Below are 19,708 nucleotides of genomic sequence, written 5' to 3' on the forward strand. Positions count from 1 at the left end.
TTTTTCTTTCTTCTTCTAAGAACACAGTGGCCTTTGGATTTAGGACCACTCTATCCCAGGGCGATCACAGTTTTTCAAGATCTTTAACTTCTTATATCTGCAAAGACTCGTTTTTCCAATTAAGGCCACTTTCACAGATGTCAGGGACGGATCTTTTGAGGGCCTTGCTCGGCCTCAGAGCCAGGCCCTGCGCTCTGAGGCCGGTGGGCCCGAGCTCAGGATCGCTGCCCTGGATTCGGAGCTCGATGGCCCTGGTGACCTGTGACACAGGCTGGCCCGCGGGCTGAGGTTAGATGGGGTCAGAGTTCATACCTGGCAGCTCCTGCCCATCTCTTTGCTTTCTGCTCTTTACCAGAAACTAAAAACAGGAGCAGGCTGGGTTGGGGGCCTGGTGTATGTCTGACTGTCCGCTTCTCTTGCAGGCACAATGGACCCCAGCACCCCTCCTCTGAGCCCCTCCAGGCCACAGCCACCACCAGCTCCGCAGCCCCAGGCCCGCGCTCGGCTCAACGCCACTGCCTCGGTGGAACACGACAGGAGCGAGGCGCCCCGGGTTCCCGGGCCCCAGGTTGGCCCTGGCCCTGGTCCCTGTGTTGGAGAAGCAGCTGCCCCGGCTGAGCCCCGGGGCCCTCATGCCAGGAACCGAGAAGACACAGAGGGAGCCGGTAAGGGGATAGGGCTGGGAAGCCTACCAGTCCAAGCCCAGGCTGTGGCCTCCTAGTAGAACAGCTGGGCCTGTGGCGTGGCCCAGGGACACTGGGGTCCCTCCATTGCCCCCCCATATTCCAGGGTTTGCAGCACCTGCAGACCCCTTAGATGCCCCCCGGGGGCTTCTCTTCACCCAGCACCTCTCACCTTTCCCCAGGCAGAGGCCGGGACTCCTCCTCGTCACCCATGGGCTGGGTGCACGGGAGCCTTTTGTTCCCTGGGTGGCGTGTGAGTAAAGGGGTTCATCCCCCACCCCACCCTGGTCAGCTTGTGTCCTCTCTTGAGCCCTGCCATCTTCTGTTTTCCCCGAGAGAGGCCGCGGCATGCCATGACCACCCAGCCCAGCAGTGTCCCCACCGGGGCCCTGGTCCTGCTGCACACCCCTGCTTGGCCCTCTGTGTGCAGCTCTGACCAGAGGTGGCCAAGTCGTGACCCCCAGCAGGCCCAGGTCGGGAAACTGAGGCCCAGAGGCTCGGTGACTTGCCGGAGCAGCCTCTCCTGTCTTGCACAGGCCGCCTCACCAGCACAGCTGGCAGGGTTCCGGGCTCTGGTCATACCGGGCCAAGGCTCGCTGCACAGCTCAGCTGGCCCGGCCCATTTCACCTCAGAACATGCCAGTCCTTGGGCTCTTTTGGTCTTTACAAGAACTCCGATGCTCCTGGGGCCAGACAGGAAAAGAAAACCATGGCGCGGGCCAAAAGTCCACAGGCTGAGAGCTGTGGTGCACACCTGCAGTCCCAGGACTTGGGAGACTGAAACTGGAGGGTCACAGGTTTGAGGCCAGCCTCAGCAACTCAGCAAGACCCTGTTTCAAAAATAAATAAATAAATAATAAATAAATAAATAAATAAATAAATAAATAAATATATAGGACTGGGGCATAGCTTGGGTATAGAATTCCCCCGGGTTCCATCCCCAGGACCTCCTGCCTTCACACATATATAAAAGACACAGGAAGCTGGGTGTGGTGGCACACGCTTGTAATCCCAGCATTCCTGGGAGACTGAGACTGGAGGATCACAGTTCGCGGACAGCCTCAGCTACTTAAGCCCTTCGCAACTCAGTGAGACCCTGTTTCAAAAAATAAAAAGACTGGCCAGGCGTGGTGGCGCACGCTTGTAATCCCCGCGCTTGGGAGTCGGAGACAGGAGGACCATGCAGGTTCGAGAGACCCTGTTTCCAAATAAAAATATAAAAAATAGGTGTCTGGGAGTGTAGCCCGGAGGTAGAAGGGTTTCTAGAAACCCTAGTACCACCAATAGTAATAATAATAATAATAATAATAATAATAATAATAATAATAATAAAAATAAGACTGAAAAATAGGACTAGGGGTATAGCTTGGAGGTAGAATACCCCTGGGTTCCATCCCCAGTACTGAAAAAAAAAGCCACAGGAATCCCGAGGCCCTGGGGGAGGGCGTGGGTGCCCCGGTGCCAAGATGGGTCACTTCCAAGGTTTGACCAGGTGGTGCCGCTGAATGGCTGGTGGTACGTGAGCCTTCTTCACAGGTGTCCCTGCTCTTGAGACCTGTGGACACCCGTTATTCTGTTCAGGGGAACTGAAGCCTGGTCCTAGGCCAGCCACCTGGTCCCGGTGACCCAGCAAGCACGGGGGCTAGCGGTGGGCCTCACAGCCTGCGATGTGGAGCCACCTGCAGCTGTGGTTGCGCTGGGTGGGTCTTCCCACCTGGCTGGGGGCTGTTTTGTGGCACTGGGCATGAAGAGCCGAGTAGACTCCAGGGCTGGCAGGGCTTGCAGCTGGCAGGGAAAGGCTGTTCCTGTGGCACCATCAGGGGCTCATGGGCCCAGTTCCCGTGCAGGAAGCCAGCCGGTGAATGTAGAAGGAACTTGCATCTCCAGACTGGGTGCGCCACGGTTTAAGCATGCTCCTCTGGTGCCGAGACCACCCTGGTTTCACCCGGGCTTTATCCCTTCTCACTTATGACCCCAGGCCTCCCAGGAGCCTCTGGGCCTCCTGGGGCTCAAGCGGGACCACAGCCTGGCCTGGTGGAGGACAGGAGGTGTCAGGAGGGTCCAAGAACAGTGTTGGCCACATGGTCGGTCTCAGAGATGCCCACAGGGGACGGCTCACCATGGAGGCTGCGGGGCAGTGCGGGGCCTGCCTGCCGCCCGGGAGGCCTCGGTGGATGGCCAGTCCATAGTGTCAGAGTCTTTCAGGCCTGCCGGCTGTCGGTGCTGAGTGGCCTTGCTGGGCAGCGGTAGCGACATGGGTGATGAGCCAGACAGGGCGGGCCCGCCAGGGGGCATTCACCCAGGCTAGCCAGGTGTGGCCGTGCCGGGGCAGCCCGCAGGTGTGCTTGGTGGAGGAGGCAGGAAGAGCTCTGCCTGAGGGTGGGGAAAGGAGCCCTGCTCTTGTGAGTTGGAGGGAGCCTGTAGAGGGATCGAGTGGGGAGGAGCTGAGGTGTGTTCAGGAGGGGAAGGCAGGGGGGAGGTCAGGCCAGCAGGGAGGATGGGCCTGGCCAGGGAAGGAGGCGGCCAGTGTGCTTGGCAGCTGAGGGATGGGCAGGCAGCGGAGGGCCAATGGCGGCCCAGCCAGCGATGGAGCCCCAGTGGTGGAGTTCAGTCTAGATGGGGGTGGCTGGGGACTGGTGCAGGGGTGGACGTGGGCTGGCTGCAGAGTCACAGCCTGGACATGAGTCACGCCGCTGAGCAGCACTGGGAATCTGCTCTCCATCGTTTAGGAAACCACTCTTCCACTCGTCTTATCCTGATGAGGTGGGTCTGCTCACGTGCTGTGACCCAGGCTGGGAGCCGACTTACCACGAGCTAGGGTCCGGAGAGGTTCACCCGGGCGGTTTCCAGGTCTTCGGAAGCTTGGCGACGTGCCTTCTGCGGTCACTGTTAACCTCCTACTTGCATTCCTAGCCTCCAATGTCACCTCCTTCAGGAAGCCTCCCCGTCATCACAGATGTCTCCAGTCACCTGCTGTGATAGAACGTGGTCATCCTTGCTGGCCCCCAGCGTGGGCCACAGTGAGGGCAGGCGTCCTGCCTCATCAGCTCAGGACTCTCGCCTCTAGGCAGTCAGACTTGCCCAGGACCAGGGCTCAGTAAATATCTAGTGGGTGAGTGGTGGGGGCTGAGTCGACAAGCCCTGTTTGGGCCTGGTAGAAGGTCAGCTTCTGGCTGGGACTCAGAGGACCTCTGCCTCTGTCCCTGCCCCAGAGCTCAGCCAGCCCGGAGAGACAGGGCTGTGCGGATCCCGCACCATGTCCTTCCCTACCCACCCTGCAGGAGTTGTGGAAGCTGATGGCAAAACCCTTACATGCAGCGTGGCCCCAGCCAGCCGTGGGGGGTGGTAGCTGAGGGATGGATGGGGAGAGAAGAGAGCCAGGGTAATCTCTAGGTATCCAGTGACCACACAGCCTGAGATGTGTCCCTAGCCACTGTGATGAGGAGCCCCCTGTGGTCACCAGACACCTCATGTAAGGTACCTTGGTCCAGGTAGCCTACATGGGGGCCTCTCCTGATGCAAGGCCACAGCCTGGCTCTGGCCACGGAGCGATGCCGACACGCGGTACCCTCTGTGCTTCACGCCATCCTTTGGCGGGTGTTGTGGTCCTCCAGCCGGGGACCACCCAGGCCCAGCACGTAAGGAAGTGGGAGGTGGCAGCACCCTGGAGGCAGGGCGTTACACCATATTTATTGACTGTGTTTACAATTACGCTCTTGTAAGAACTATTGACATGTGCTTATAAACATTTTATAAAACTGTTCAGGCGTATTTGGTTAGCCGTAGCAACACAGGAGCAGAGACGGTGCCTGGGTGAGCCTTGTGCGTGGTGGGGCTGGTGGGGAAGGACCCTGGAAGCTTCCCAGCACATGGCGTGGGTGGCCCTGCCCAGGAAGAAGGCCTCTCTTCAGCTCTCCTTCCCTCCCGGAGGGAGCCCGGCTTGGCGTTGGGGTGCTAAGCCAAGTGCCTGCTGGGCTCTGGCCATGCTAGGATTTGGGGAGACAGATGAAAGCCTTGGGCCTGCATCATGGCTTTTTCTCCCTCGTTGCCCCCCCCCACTCATCCCTCTGTTCAGTGTTTGCTGAGCTGCACTGAGCGCTGGCCAGAACGGGAAGGGGGGAGTGTGGTGTGACAGGGAGGGCAGATACCGCTCAGGCTGTGCCATGGCGCTGCTCGAGGCCACGGTGGACACCCTAGCAGGTAACAGCAGGCGTGGGCAGCGGCCGCTCCGAAGGGCAAGTATCCTCGGTGCCACTCGTGGGCCCTGGAGCCATCTCGAGTGGGGTCCTGGAGGGGAGCTGAGCCCAGCACCCTGCGGGAACACTGCACCCTCCCGCACAGCCTCCCAAGGCCTCCTCCCAGGCACATGCATCGCCGGGACCTCCCGTGCCGCCTGCCTTGGCATCTTCACAGCCCCCTGCTCTCCTCAAACTGCATGGGACCCCTCCCTGTCTTTGAACCTGGCAGGTTCTGTCTGAGCCTCTCCACACCGCCTCCTGCGGAAGCTCCGTGCTCCATGGCGCTGGGTGCAGGGGCCCGCTCAGCTGGCACGGAGCCAGGCTGGGAGAGCCCGGGTGAGCGGGTAGGGTGCAGCCCCTAGTGTATTGGGGCTGGGGCCGGACGTCTGCTCATCTCTGACGAGCTCCTGGGAAGCAGGCAGCTCCCTGGCTGCTCCCACGAGCTGCCCGCCAAGGAGATCACAGCGCTCAGAGGCCAGGTGTGGTGTTGGCTGTCAGCCCGTATGTTGCTTGCCTTAATTAACAAAGGGACTGGTGAAATGGAGTTCTTTCCAAAACTGTGGTGTGATACTCAGTGTAACGTGGTCAGGGAGTTGATGAAGCTGTGTGGGGATGCTTTTTTTTTTTTTTTCTTTCGGTACTGGGGATGGAACCCAGGGGCATTGTACCTCCAAGCTATACCCCCAGCCCTATCTTTAAAACCTTATTTATTTATTTATTTATTTATTTATTTATTTTTGTGGTGTTGGGAATGGAACCCAGAGGCTTTCTACCTTTGGGCTACACTCCCAGACCTGTTTTCTATTTTATTTGGAAACAAGGTTTCACTAAGTTGCTAAGAGCCTCACTAAGTAGCTGAGGCTGGCTTCGAACCTGTGCAATCCTCCTGTCTCAGCCTCTCAAGAGCTGGGATTACAAGCGTGCGCCACCACGCCCGGCCTAAAATCTTGTTTAGTTTTGAAACAGGATCTCTCTGAGTTGCGAAGGGCCTTGTTAAGTGGCTGAGGCTGTTGGCAAACTGCAATTCTCCAGTCTCAGCCTTGTGGATGCTGGGATTACAAGCATGTGACACCACCCCTGGCTTCTCGTGTGTGTGTGTGTGTGTGTGTGTGTGTGTGTGTGTGTGTGTGTGTGTATAGTTCTGGGAATTGAACCCAGGGGCATTCTGCCAATGAGCTATAGCCACAGCCCTATTTTATTATTTTATTTATGTATGTATTTATAATGTATTTTCAGTACTGAGGATTGAACCCAGGGGCATTCTACCTCCAAACTATACCCCCAGTCTTACTTTTTATTCTTTATATTGAAACAGAGTCTCACTAAGTTGCAGAAGGCCTCACTAAGTAGCTGAGAACCTCCAGTCCTCCAGTCTCGACCTCCCAAGTACTGGGATTACAACTGTATGCCACTACATCTGGCTCCTACTTTATTTTTTATTTGGAAATAGGGTCTCACTTAAGTTGCTGAGAGCCTCACTAAGTTGCTGAGGCTGGCTTTGAACCTGTGATACTCCTGTCTCAGCCTCCCAAGTACTGGGATTACAAGTGTGTGCCACCACGCCCAGCTCTGTGGGGTGCTCTTGGAGATAACATTTTAGCAAGGAATATAGCATGAGCAGTAAGATGTCAGGCTCTTGGCCTAGTAATCCAGCTGAAGAGCCCATGCCAGGAAAATTGTTCCTAAAGGTCAGGGGCTTCCAACCTGGAATCCTGGGGAGAGAAGGCCTGAGCTGAGGGGCACAGTGTGAGAATCAGGACTGTGCCCCCATAGCTGCGAGTTGATAGGGAAGAATTGGGAGGCAGAACCCAGAGGCAGACCCCACCTCCTGGGCTTGTTTTGTGGCCTGGATTGTGCCACGGGGCTCAGCCCCAGGTCCTCTGAAGCCCCTTCCTGCCATCCCAACGCTCTGGCAGGTGACAGGTCTGGCTTTGTGACATTCTGCTTGTTTTTCCTGTGTTAAAGGGCCCACGAAGGGAGACATGGAAATCCCCTTTGAAGAAGTCCTGGAGAAGGCCAAGGCTGGGGACCCCAAGGCGCAGACAGAGGTGAGGACTCGGGACAGCCCGTGGCGGGAGTCATTGCCCCATGCACGGGGCTGCGGAGCCGGCCTGGCTGTGCCTGGCCATGGACCAGCCTCCTGTTGGTCTGTCATCCCCCACCCCGGCACCCTGCTGGGGCCGCCGTGCTCATCTCAGGTCAGCTCACACCCACCTTAAGCCCCCTTCCTCCTAGATGCCGCCTCTCCTCCAGCTTCCTGGCCCCTGGCCCATGCTGACCTCACTGTTAGGGTTACTCCTCTCCACGTGGCAGGAGTGGCCCAAGGGAAACCTGACCGGGGCGGACCCCATGGTTCCCTCAGCGGAGAAGGGCCGCAGCCCCACCTCACCACGTGTGAGAAGGAGCAAGCACCCAGAGTGCCCTGGGCTCCAGTGGGACCTTCCCCTCCATGCCTCTCGGCCTGGGTGACAAGGGCTGCGGGAGCGGGCTGGCGGGGCGCGGGGGAAGGTTGCAGAAGGCGGGGTTGAACGGTGTGTGGCCGGCAGGTGGGGAAGCACTACCTGCGGCTGGCCGGCCGCGAAGACGAGGAGCTCAACAACTGCACGGCCGTGGACTGGCTGGTCCTGGCCGCCAAGCAGGGCCGGCGGGAGGCCGTGAAGCTGCTGCGCCGGTGCCTGGCCGACAGGAAAGGTGAGTCCCCGTCCAGCTGCACACAGCCGCCTGATGTGGGGAAGGAAGTGGTGTGGCTAGCAGCCTTGTCGTTGGAGACGTCATCACTGGAGGATGGCGGGCTTTTGACAGACCAGGCCCTCCGGCCGATGATCTGCATCTCCGAGTAATCATTGATTATCCATCTTCCCTCTGAGCTCTGGTCCAAACTGAGGGGAATGTAACACAGTCAGCCGAGGAGGGCAGTGCCGCAGCGCCAGCTGGGGCTGCGGTCAGCCTGGCTGCTCCCTGGGCTGGCCTTCCATCCCGTGCGCAGAGCAGTGAGGGTGGGGAGACCAGGGGCCCGGGAGCCCCCAGAGGTGGCTCAGTGGGAGGAGGTGAGCAGGAGGGTCAGAGGAGAGGAGGCGAGTGCAGGACCACGCAGGCAGGGCGTGGAGGAGGCCGCGGACCAGGCAGGGAGGACCAGCTGTTCTGCCCGAGGGAAGCGGCTTTCCAGGTGCCACGGAGCAGCCAGCTTCCTGAAGGTTCCAAGCCTTGGGGCAAGATGTAAGTATTGCGGGGGATTTGTTTTCTTTAAATGACAGTACTTTTTCATTTCCTCTGCTTATCATATGAAACTTGGAAGAATTTGTAGAAACCCTAAAGGCCTGGATTACCACGGCCCTGAACAGGCAGAAGTTCTCCATGTTTTGGCACATTTCCTTCTGTTTGTATCAAAATGCTTTAAGAGTGACATTTAAGCCGGGCGTGGTGGCGCACGCTTGTCATCCCAGCATTCGGGAGGCTGAGGCCGGAGGATCGTGGTTCACGGACAGCCTCAGCTACTTTGTGAGGCCCTCCACAACTTAGTGAGACCCTGTTTCAAAATAAAGAATAAAAACTAGGGCTGGGGATATAGCTTGGAGGTCGAATGCCCCTGTTTTCCATCCCAGACCTGCAAAAACAAAAAGTGACATTTATTATACAGTATCTTCTTTCTTCAAAAATTAGATTGGTGGTTTTTTTTTTAATTGAATTTGGGAGCTGGGCATGGTGGCACACACTTGTAATCCCTGCACTTGGGACAGAGACAGGAAGATCGTGTAGGTTCGAAGCCAGCCTCGCTGGCTTAAGAGACCCTGTTTCCAAATTAAAAAATATAAAAATAGGTCTGGGAGTGTAGCCCGGAGGTAGAAGGGTTTCCAGGAATCCCAGTACCACCAAAAAAAAATTGAATTTGGGGTAATTTCATCTAACCAGAACTCACCACCCAGCCTCCGTAGCCTGCAGCAGTGGTGTGGCTGGCACAGGTGAGTGCAGATCACCTGGCCGTGGTTGGGAGCTGTGGTCCCCAGGGGCTGCAAGGGGCCAGGCAAGGGTTGTACCTATGGACGTGCAGCAGGTGGCAGCACAGGGCCTCCCCATCCCACGTGGCTCCAGATTTCTACCCTGAGCACAGGTCGCAGGTCGCATCCCCCTCTGTGCCTCCGCTTCGGGGCAGCACCTACTTAGGAGGGTTCCATGAGGATCAAGTAGGGGAGGGCGTGCGCCAGGAGACAGAAAGCCTTAACACGTCTGCGCACCGTGGACACTCGGGCTTGGCTCAGATGGCCACTGGGGTCAAAGGTCTACCCAGTAGCCAAGGACCTGGGCCACTCTGGAGTATCGCCCTCGAGGGGCACTGGCGGGCTCAGGCAGGTGGGGAAGCGTCCACCTAACACCTGTATCTCTCAGGCATCACTTCGGAGAACGAGGCGGAGGTGAAGCAGCTGTCCTCCGAGACCGACCTGGAGAGGGCAGTGCGCAAGGCCGCCCTGGTCATGTACTGGAAGCTCAACCCCAAGAAGAAGAAGCAGGTGGCCGTGTCAGAGCTGCTGGAGAACGTCGGCCAGGTCAACGAGCACGGTGGGCAAGCCGCGTCGCCACGGGGCCTTCCTTATGGGGACGGTGCCCCGAGGTCGGGAGCGGCCGTTCACCCAAGGACGCCGTAAATCCTGGCTCGGGTGTTGATTCATTGGTGAAACTCATGCTGAGCTCCCGGGGCCAGGGCCAGGGCTGCAGGGAGTGACAGAGCCTGGCCCTCATCCCCAGGGACCTCGCTGTCTGCTCAGCCGCCAGTGGTGGCCAGCAGTGGTCTTGTTCAGGATGGTGTGTCCAGCGCTCAGCAGCCATGTCCCTCACCCAGTGGAGACACTGCCGGGCTGCTGAGCTGCTTTGCAGCTGAGTTCAGGTGACTGCCAAGGCAAGTGACCCCTGCCAGGCCCATGGGCTGTGATGAAGGCCCTGGGCCCTGTGGTCCCCGAAGTTCAGAGATACCAAAGTCTGGGGACCCCTGTTTAGGGGCTGCGGGGCCTGAGGAGACGGCCCTAATTCTCAGTGCACTTTGTCCCTTGCAGATGGAGGGGCCCAGCCAGGCCCTGTGCCCAAGTTCCTGCAGAAGCAGAGGCGGATGCTGGAGCGCTTGGTCAGCAGCGAATGTGAGTAGTGTGCCTGTCCTGCACCCGGTGGCCCTGCAACCCCGCTCCCCACCATGCAGGTGCAGCCGCAGCCCCTCCCTGGGAGTCCCAAGCTGGCTACCCCCACCAGGGTCTTGGGGGTGTGAATGGCCGACCATGCTGTGGGCACAGGGCCCTGGCGCCCCACTTACCCCACTATGCAGGTGCAGCATACACTGCCCCCTCCCTGGAGATCCAAGCTGGCTACCCCCGCCAGGGTCTTGGGGGTGTGAATGGCTGACCGTGCTGTGGGCACGGGGCCCTGGACCCCGTCCACTGAGAGCACAGGCTGGAGCAGGAAACACGACTGTCACGTGAAGAAAGGCCAGCAGGTGGGCAGGGGAGCCCACATTGGGTGCCACCTGAGCCAGAGGGTGAGGGAGCTGGCTCTCTGGAGAGCCCGGTATGTAGCACCCAGCATAGGCACTTAGGAGGGGACAAAGGAACAGAGCATGCACCTGAAGGGACAGAGGTTTGGAGGCACCTGAGCTGGGTGCCTTTCGAATGTTCAGGGTCAAAATTAGGAGAAACTCCCCAGGCGTGGTGGCACACGCTTGTAATCCAGCTTTTGGGAGGCTGAGACAGGAGGATCGCAGTTGGCGGCCTGCCTCAGCTACTACTTAGTGAGGCCCTTTGCAACTCAGTGAGAGCCTGTTTCAAAATACAGAATAAACAATAGGGCTGGGGTGTAGCTCGGAGGTAGAATGCCCCTGGCTTCTATCCCAGTACTACAAAAAAAAAAAAAAAGGAGAAACTCACTCACCCTCACCGGCCTCTGCCCTGCCAGCCACTCACTTGCATGGGGAGGACTCTGCCGGCCACTCACTTGCATGGGGAGGACTCTGCCGGCCACTCACTTGCATGGGGAGGACTCTGCCGGCCGGCCAGGTTGCCATTCAGAGAAGACGGGGCAGCACGGCAGGGGGTCGAGTGGTGTCTCCAGGGGCAGAGGAGGCCTCTCTTAGGACCTTCCAGGCTCTCGAAACAGGAAATAACCTGAGGGTGTGGTGGGTTTTAGCAGAGACAGAGCTCTACAGAAAGTAAGGCGTGAGGGCGTCCGCAGGCGAGCGTGGGCTGTCTGAGTGAGAAGCACCTTCGGCCTCAGGCCGTTCTGAGGGAGGCGTGAGGGTGCGCCTGGGCGCATGGTGGTTGCAGGGCCCCGCCACTCCCGGTGTTCCTAGGATCGTTAGGTTGACGTGGTCTCTGTTATCTCCTCCACGGATAGCTTTTTGAATGTACCCTGTGTTATAGGTTTCTTAAAATCCCGTATCTCCCTTTGCTTAACCTAGTCTAAAAATATACATGTCAGTATATTGCACTGGGCATTTTTCATGAGTGAATCGCAGTAACTAAGATTTCTACATTTCTCAGAAATTTGAGAGGCCTGGGAGAAAAAACAGGTCCAGGAGAAAAGACATGAGGAACTTGAACACAAGACTTGGGGTTAAAACCACAGTCTTCTCTTCCCTCCTCGGTCTCCTTTCATTCCTTTGACCCTGTTTCAGGGGCACCCGAGATGGCTCCGCGTTAGTGGGAGAGCTGAGGGCAGACCCCTGGCGGGGGCTTGGAAGGTGGGTGGGTGTGGGGCTGTGTGTGTACTTCCTCTGCACACCCTCCCAGGCAGCCCCGAGGAGCGCGTCAGTGGGGACAGGGACGCGGCCCTTGTTGGCCACCAGCCCTCGTCTAGTGTTTGTCTCCTGTGAGCCTGGGGGCAGGTGCGCGTGTGCACTCGGCTTTCTGAGTGTTTCCCAGGGCGTCGAGAAGTGCCCCGTTGCCCAGAGGGCTCTTGGCAGACGTGTGCTGGATGCAGGGCCAGTGGGCTTATAGCAGCAGGGACTTGGCGGCGATGGCTCCTGGCAGCTTGTCACCAGCACAGAGCCCCGAGGAGGGCTCCAGGGAGAGCGGGGATCAGAGGGCGTGGGGGTGCCGGTGGCTGAAGGCCTGGCAGCGGGCTGACTCGGGAGCAGGTGGACTCCAGGATCCAGGAGCTGGGACGGGTCGCACGTCACCAAGGCAGAAGCCGGCATGCCACCAACCTGCCACGTCCTCTCCATCCAGCCAGTCCTCGGCTGTGCACACACCCAGGGGAGGCCACCTGCACCTAAACTCAGCTCCTGTCCCAGGGGCCCCCGATCTGCCATCCCCGCCTCACCCCGAGGACCTGTGCCCTTTTCTCTTGTTGTCCAGCCAAGAACTACATCGCGCTGGACGACTTCGTGGAGATCACCAAGAAGTACGCCAAGGGTATCATCCCTGCCAACCTGTTCCAGGACGACGACGACGATGATGACGAGCTGGCGGGGAGGAGCCCCGAGGACCTGCCGCTGCGCCAGAAGGTGAGCGGCGGCCTCGCCGCCTGGTCCTCACCTCACAGCACATCCTGGGGCTGGTCCTCTGGCCCTGTGTAAAGACGTGTCCTCCGGAGGAGCCCTCTAATGCCGTTAGGCCTGGGAACCAGGGGTGGCATCAGGCGGTGTCTCGGATGACCAGTGCCATGGCCCTTCTGTGGCTCTCTGTGCTGGGCCCCGTGGGGCGCAGGTGCAGGGGTGGAGTCGGGCTTTCACCTAACTCACCATGTAGGGAAGGCCAGAGGCCAGTCCCTCCGCTGGGGAAAGTGCTGGTAACTCCCAGCTCCACCAGGGCTCAGGGAGACTGGGGCTGGGAGAGGGGCCCGCACCCATGTGGGAGCCTGGGCGTGCCTGAGGGAGGTGACTACCAGCATGGGCAGCGGAACCAGCACACGCGGGCCGCATTCTGGGTTTGGCCACGTTCTTGTTTTTGTTTTGTGTTTTGTTTTGTTACAGTACTGGGGATGGGACCTAGGGGCATTGTACCTCCAAGCTACATCCCCAGCCCAATTTTTTAGTCTTTTTATTATTTATTTATTTATTTATTTATTTTGCGGTACTGGGGATGGAACCCAGGGGCATTCTACCTCCGAGCTACACCCCCAGCCCTCTTTTTTTAGTCTTTTATTTTTTGAAACAGGGTCTCACTGAGTTGCGAAGGGCCTTGCTAAGTAACTGAGGCTGTCCGTAAACCGTGATCCTCTTGTCTCAGCCTCCCAAATGCTGGGATTACAAGCATGAGCCACTCACCCAGCCTTGGCCACGTTCTTGGCACTCAGTGCAAACACACGAAATGGCCCTAGGGCTCTCACAAAGAACGGTGCAGCTCACGAGGGGGAATTAGATGTGCCCATCTTGCGGTCTGTAGGGATCACTAGGGACTGGACCGCTTGACCCAGACAGGGGTGTCATGCAACACGACCAAGCAGGGGCTGGCCACTGCAGAGCTTCTGGATGCATCACGCTCTCTCAGGCTCTCCACGCCAGGCCTGTGGCCGCACAGGCCAAGGAAGAAGTGATCGGCTCTGACCATTAGGACAGGATGTCAGACTATTTCCATGCCTGCTACTCAGGCACCACCAGACCACCCCTGCAGGTGCCAGGGCTGGTGACCTGGGGAGACATTGCAGTCCCTGGGCCACCTTTATTTTCTCCTGCTGCCAGCAAGGCCCACCCACTGGGATGAGCAGAGGATGCTGCTGGCTCCTCGCGTAGCTGGCAGTTTGAGCTGGCTGGCCTAGGGTCTCCTCCCAGAGAAACCCTGGAGTAGATGCAGGTCCAGGAACGTCGATTTGCTGCCTGGCATAGGTTAGAAATGCCCCCAAAGGGCCGAGCGTGGTGGCACACGCTTGTAATCCCCGCGCTTGGGAGGCAGAGACAGGAGGATCACACAGGTTCAAAGCCAGCCTCGCTGGTTTAGGAGACCCTGTTTCCAAATTTTAAAAAAATGTAAAAATAGGTCTAGGAGTGTAGCCCGGAGGTAGAAGGGCTTCCAGGAACCCCAGTACCACCAAAAAAAAGAAAGAAAGAAAGAAAGAAAGAAAGAAAGAAAGAAAGAAAGAAAGAAAGAAAGAAAGAAATGCCCCCAAAGGCTGGTGCCACAGTGCCTGGGCCCCCTGTGGCCATCTCCTAGTGGGGGTCTCTGCTCATGGGGAAGGGTGGTGACCCCAGAAGGTTCTGGGGAGCCACCAGTTAGTATTTTGTTTGTTTATTCCATGTTATGAAACAGACTTAAGGGTATGGTGTTTGTTTGTTTGGTTTTTGGTGGTACTAGGGTTCCTGGAAACCCTTCTACCTCCGGGCTACACTCCCAGACCTATTTTTATATTTTTATTTGGAAACAAGGTCTCTTAAGCCAGCAAGGCTGGCTTCGAACCTGTGTGATCCTCCTGTCTCCACCTCCCAAGTGCAGGGATTACAAGCTTGCGCCACCACACCTGGTGCAAGGGTATGGTTTTTTCAAGAAGCTATTCCTCCACATGTCTATGGGTGTATACACCTCTTAAACATTTCAGTGTCCTCTGTGAATCCCACCTCCTCACCTGTGCAAAAGCCAGTCTGCTGAGGCCTCCAACTGTTGTGGCTACCGTGAGTTGCTGGCCAGGGCAGCTGCGGACCGCCTTCCCACGTGGTCCCTGTCTTCACCAGGATCCTCCGCAGTGCTGGTGGGGCAGGCAGAGGGAGCCCGCCTTAGGGAGCGGGGAGGCCAGCACTGGGCGGCGTCCAGCTGCCCATCGGTGCTCAGGCCTGGCTCCGTCCCAGCCGCTCAGGCGCGCTTCCCTGCCCACGTGGCTGGGCCTCTGAGGATTCTCTCCCTGATGTGGGCCAGGCCCCACCCTGCCCTGTGTGCCACGCTTGCCTGCAGGGCTGTCTACACACTTCCCCTCTGTCCCCTCCATCTCCTTGTGCCCTGGCCAGACCGAGCCTCAGAGGGTCCTGCAGCCAGGCAGGATGTGGGCTCCCCTGGGTGGCAGAATCGCTCCACCCCCTCCCAAGGCTGCCCGCGCCCTGTTTCTCGCGGCCATTTTCGTGTCTCGTGGTGACAGAGGCCAAGAGTCAGTTCTGACCCTTGCACGAGATGCTGAATGGGGGAGAGAGCCCGAGGTGGGGGGGGCTGGCTCTGAAGGAGGCTGCGTGGGATGCGTCTGTGTGAACAGCATGGGCGGGTGTAGCGGGCACGGCGGGCGGCTCGTCGTTGGGGTCTCACCTGGCCCCGCTATAGCTGATCCAGTCTCGGTCCAGGAAAGATGCTCTACGCCCTCGTTGTCTGCCTCTGGGCTGAGCTCTCTCCGATGCTGCTCAGCACGCCCCGCCCCACCCCGGGACTGCCATAGGCTTCTAAAGTAAGGGTACCGTCCCCTTGACGAAGCTAGGCTCGGGGAGGTGACAGCCTTCTTGCAGTGAGAGACAGAGACACACAAACCATCTCCTGGTCAGGCAGCCCAGGGCTCTGGCCCGAGTGGGTGCATTGCGGAAAGCCAGGTGGCTTCATGCAGGTGCTTTGCAGGGGTGCAGGCACACCTGAGTCCCATCACCCTGGCAGGAGGTGGGGAGCCAGGCATGGGTGGGCCGAGAGGGGCTCCAGGGCCAGCACTGGGCTGGCCAGTGAGAAGGCCCTCTCAGGCCGTAGAGCGTGGGCATCTCTTTGCCACGCAGGCACCAGTGTTCCAGGGAGAAGACCTGGTAGGACGAAGGCCCAGTGATTCATTCTGTGCGGGGTGAGGGCGGACGGGGGCTGAGGGGTCCCTGCCCCAGGGCGGGCTAACGCGCCGTCTCCCGCAGGTGGTGAAGTACCCCTTGCACGCCATCATGGAGGTCAAGGAGTACCTGATCGACCTGGCCTCCAAGGCGGGCATGCACTGGCTGTCCACCATCGTGCCCACCCACCACATCAACGCCCTCATCTTCTTCTTCATCATCAGCAACCTGACCATCGACTTCTTCGCCTTCTGCATCCCCCTGGTCGTCTTCTACCTGTCCTTCGTGTCCATGGTGATCTGCACCCTCAAGGTGTTCCAGGACAGCAAGGCCTGGGAGAACTTCCGCACCCTCACCGACCTGCTGCTGCGCTTCGAGCCCAACCTGGACGTGGAGCAGGCCGAGGGGAACTTCGGCTGGAACCACCTGGAGCCCTACGCCCACTTCCTGCTCTCGGTCGCCTTTGTCATCTTCTCCTTCCCCCTGGCCAGCAAGGACTGCATCCCCTGCTCGGAGCTGGCCGTTGTTGCCGCCTTCTTCACGGTGACCAGCTACGTGAGCCTGAGCAGCTGCGCCGAGCCCTACACCAGGAGGGCCCTGGCCACCGAGGTGGCCGCCGGTCTGCTGTCCCTCCTGCCCAGCATGCCGGTGGACGGGCACTACCTGAAGGCGCTCGGCCAGACCTTCTTCACGGTGCCCGTGGGCCACTTGGTGGTCCTCAACGTCAGCCTGCCCTGCCTGCTCTACGTCTACCTCTTCTACCTCTTCTTCCGCATGGCCCGGCTGAGGAACTTCAAGGGCACCTACTGCTACCTGGTGCCCTACATGGTCTGCTTCATGTGGTGCGAGCTCTGCGTGGTCATCCTGCTGCAGTCCACCGCGCTGGGCCTGGTCCGCGCCTCCATCGGCTACTTCCTCTTCCTCTTCGCGCTCCCGGTCCTGGCGGCCGGCCTGGCCCTCATGGGCGTGGTGCAGTTCGCCCGCTGGTTCGTGTCCCTGGAGCTCACCAAGATCCTGGTCACCGTGGCGCTGTGCACGGTGCCCCTGCTGCTGCGCTGCTGGAGCAGGGCCAGCTTCTCCGTGGCGGGCATGCTCAAGTCCCTGACGCGCAGCTCCATGGTCAAGCTCATCCTGGTGTGGCTCACGGCCATCGTGCTCTTCTGCTGGTTCTACGTGTACCGCTCGGAGGGCATGAAGGTGTACAACTCCACGCTCACCTGGCAGCAGTACGGCTTCCTGTGCGGGCCGCGGGCCTGGAAGGAGACCAACATGGCCCGCACCCAGATCCTGTGCAGCCACCTGGAGGGCCACAGGGTCACGTGGACGGGCCGCTTCAAGTACGTGCGGGTGACGGAGATCGACAACAGCGCCGAGTCGGCCATCAACATGCTGCCGTTCTTCATCGGCGACTGGATGCGCTGCCTGTACGGCGAGGCCTACCCGTCCTGCAGCCCCGGCGACACCGCCACAGCCGAGGAGGAGCTGTGCCGCCTCAAGCTGCTGGCCAAGCACCCCTGCCACATCAAGAAGTTCGACCGCTACAAGTTCGAGATCACGGTGGGCATGCCCTTCAGCGGCAGCGCCAACGGCTCCCGCGGCCACGAGGAGGACGACATCACCAAGGACATCGTGCTGCGGGCCAGCAGCGAGTTCAAGGGCGTGCTGCTCAGCCTGCGCCAGGGCAGCCTGGTGGAGTTCAGCACCATCCTGGAGGGCCGCCTGGGCAGCAAGTGGCCCGTGTTCGAGCTCAAGGCCATCAGCTGCCTCAACTGCGTGGCGCAGCTCTCGCCGGCCAAGCGGCACGTGAAGATCGAGCACGACTGGCGCAGCACCGTGCACGGCGCCCTCAAGTTCGCCTTCGACTTCTTCTTCTTCCCCTTCCTGTCGGCCGTGTGAGGCGGGAGGCCCCGCGGGCTCCCGGTGCAGGTCTCCGCGAGGCCCGCCCGCCGCCCGCCTGCTCCCGGTGCAGATCCGGGCTCCAGGACCTGCTCGTGTGTGGACCGCCGGGCAGGGCGGCGGCTCCTCAGCCCTGTCCACTCCGGATGCTGAGCTTGCCGGGAGCTGCATGCCACCCTTCCCCGCCACCCGCCTCTCCCTGGGAGGCTGGGCCCCAAGCCAAACCCAAAAGACCCCCGTGCCCCGAAAGCACTTTATGCATGGGACCCTCCTCCCCACCTCCACACACCCGGTGCCCTTCCCTTGTGTTGGAGCTGTTTTCTAAAGAACCTTATGGTGGGCTGGGGATACAGCTCGGTGGCAGAGCACTTGTCTAGCAGGTAAGAGCCCCGGGCTCCATCCCCAGCACCGCACAACAGAAGAACCAAATCCGTGTTTGTATAGATGCCGTGGTAGTGTTTCTTATTTATTTGGTTACTGCTAAGCCTTGACAGCTGTTGTTCCGCCCTGGGGTTGGCGCAGCGGCCTGCGTCTGGTCACGTGGGCCAGGCCTGGCAGATCCCCTCGGTGAGAGCCAGTGAGGCAGCCGTGGAGGAGCGTGCCTGCACTGGCGCCACAGCCTGCCCGCGGCTCCCCTGTCCAGCGCTTGCCTGCACCCGCCAGGACTCGGGGAATAGGAAGAACCCCGGGGCGTCCTTTCTTAGTGCCTGGGAAAGCTGGGGTGAGTTAGTACTGTAGAGCAGAAAGTCAAGGCCCTAAAGCAGCAGAAATAAAAAGCTTTGTTGAAATCTCCACGGCTTCTCCCTGTCTTTGTGTAAGACTTACTGTGTACTTGCGAGGGGTCATCCATGCTCTGTGGAAGGAAATCCTAGTGTGGCCCGGGTTACGGAGGGCAGAATTGATGTTCGCACGGCGGCAGGTGTCCACCTGCAGGCCTGGCACCACCCCGAGCACGAGGGGCCCTGAGGCCTTACGGTGACCTTCAGGTTAGGCACAGGGGCATCTGGCACCAGCCCAGGTGACGTCTGCCCAGCAGTCAACTCTAGGCTTTAGGTGAAGACTGTACCAGTCACAGTTACTGACCAACTAGGGCGTGCATGGTAATTCGTGGTTTGGTGGCTGCCACCCTGTCAGGTATAGTACTGGTGAAACTGTCCTGTCTCCGGCCATGCACAGGGATGATTCCCTAGGATTATAACCAGAACTCGGGTCATTGTGGTTGCTGGGACACCTGGGCTTCCCTCAACAAAGGGCCCCTGTCTCCTGTTCTTCTGTCTGTCCCCCGCCACACACACACACCCAGATGTGAGCAGCCCCCTCCTCCCGCAGGAGGGTGTAGATCCCCCCACACCTGTCGGAAGCGTTCCTCGTTTACCGTACCTGGTGGCCCTGAACGGCTGGGTACTGCCTAGAGCAGACATGCACTGCAGCGTGAGGCTCAGCACTGCAATGATTTCACTGAGCCAATCACAGTTCCAGCCTCAGGAAATCACAACCCTTAGCTGTTGGCCCAGATGGTGAGACAGGAAGTGCTGGGGAAGCCGAGAGGAGAGAGTGGCCATCCAGCCTGGGGCCCGAGGGGTCAGGAAGGCTTCCACCACATCGAAAGCCAGGGGAGGAGAGGCCAGGGGAGGCTTCCCAGCATCCTGGGCCTCAGGTGTGGTGTGGCCAAACAGGAGAGTCCTGGGAGTGGCTGCAAAGGCCAGATGGAGGTGACTTAGGGATGTGGCCTTTGTCCTGAAGGTAGCTGGGGGCTGGCCTGGCTCTCGGGGCTGGCCTGGGAGCCCTGCTTGGCCCTGTGGTGGGGAAGAGACTGAAAGGTCCCTGGCTTCCCAGCAGGCCTGGAAGGCTGGCCCTTTGATTACAGAGACGGCCTCTGAGGGCTGCCAGGATCTGCCAGCTCCGGCCTCCTCTTGCCTGTGGGTGCACGGGCCCTGCCTGCTGGCCCCTGGGCGTGATCTGATGACCACCTTGCAACTAGACCTCCTCCCCAACGCCATACCTGGGAGGATTCTTGAAGGTTCATGGCTGAGCAACTTGTCCAAAGTGGCTGGTGTGGGCTGGAGGTGGCAGAGCCAGCTGGGAGCCAAAGCGTCATTCCCACTCAGCCCCCCATGCCGGCCGCCCAGCAGTCACAGCCTTAGGAAAGGGTAGCCTGGTGGCCATCACTCCCACTCGGGCCCGGGCTCAAGTCTCAGGCC

The 19,708-nt window shown here is 59.5% G+C and overlaps 1 protein-coding gene across 1 annotated transcript; it reads left to right on the forward strand.

Moving 5' to 3' along the window:
* Positions 1-427: 427 nt before the first annotated feature.
* On the forward strand, positions 428-17,507 carry WFS1 (wolframin ER transmembrane glycoprotein; the record flags this gene model as incomplete). Its single annotated transcript, XM_080697345.1, has 7 exons — positions 428-665; positions 6,887-6,969; positions 7,468-7,612; positions 9,305-9,475; positions 9,967-10,047; positions 12,253-12,401; positions 15,696-17,507. The coding sequence occupies 7 exons, from the start codon at positions 428-430 to the stop codon at positions 17,505-17,507; spliced, it is 2,679 nt and encodes an 892-aa protein (XP_080553471.1).
* Between the last annotated feature and the right edge of the window lie 2,201 nt (positions 17,508-19,708).

This window comes from Muscardinus avellanarius (genome assembly GCF_963383645.1).
Source record: "Muscardinus avellanarius genome assembly, chromosome: 6".
Taxonomy (NCBI): Eukaryota; Metazoa; Chordata; class Mammalia; order Rodentia; family Gliridae; genus Muscardinus; species Muscardinus avellanarius.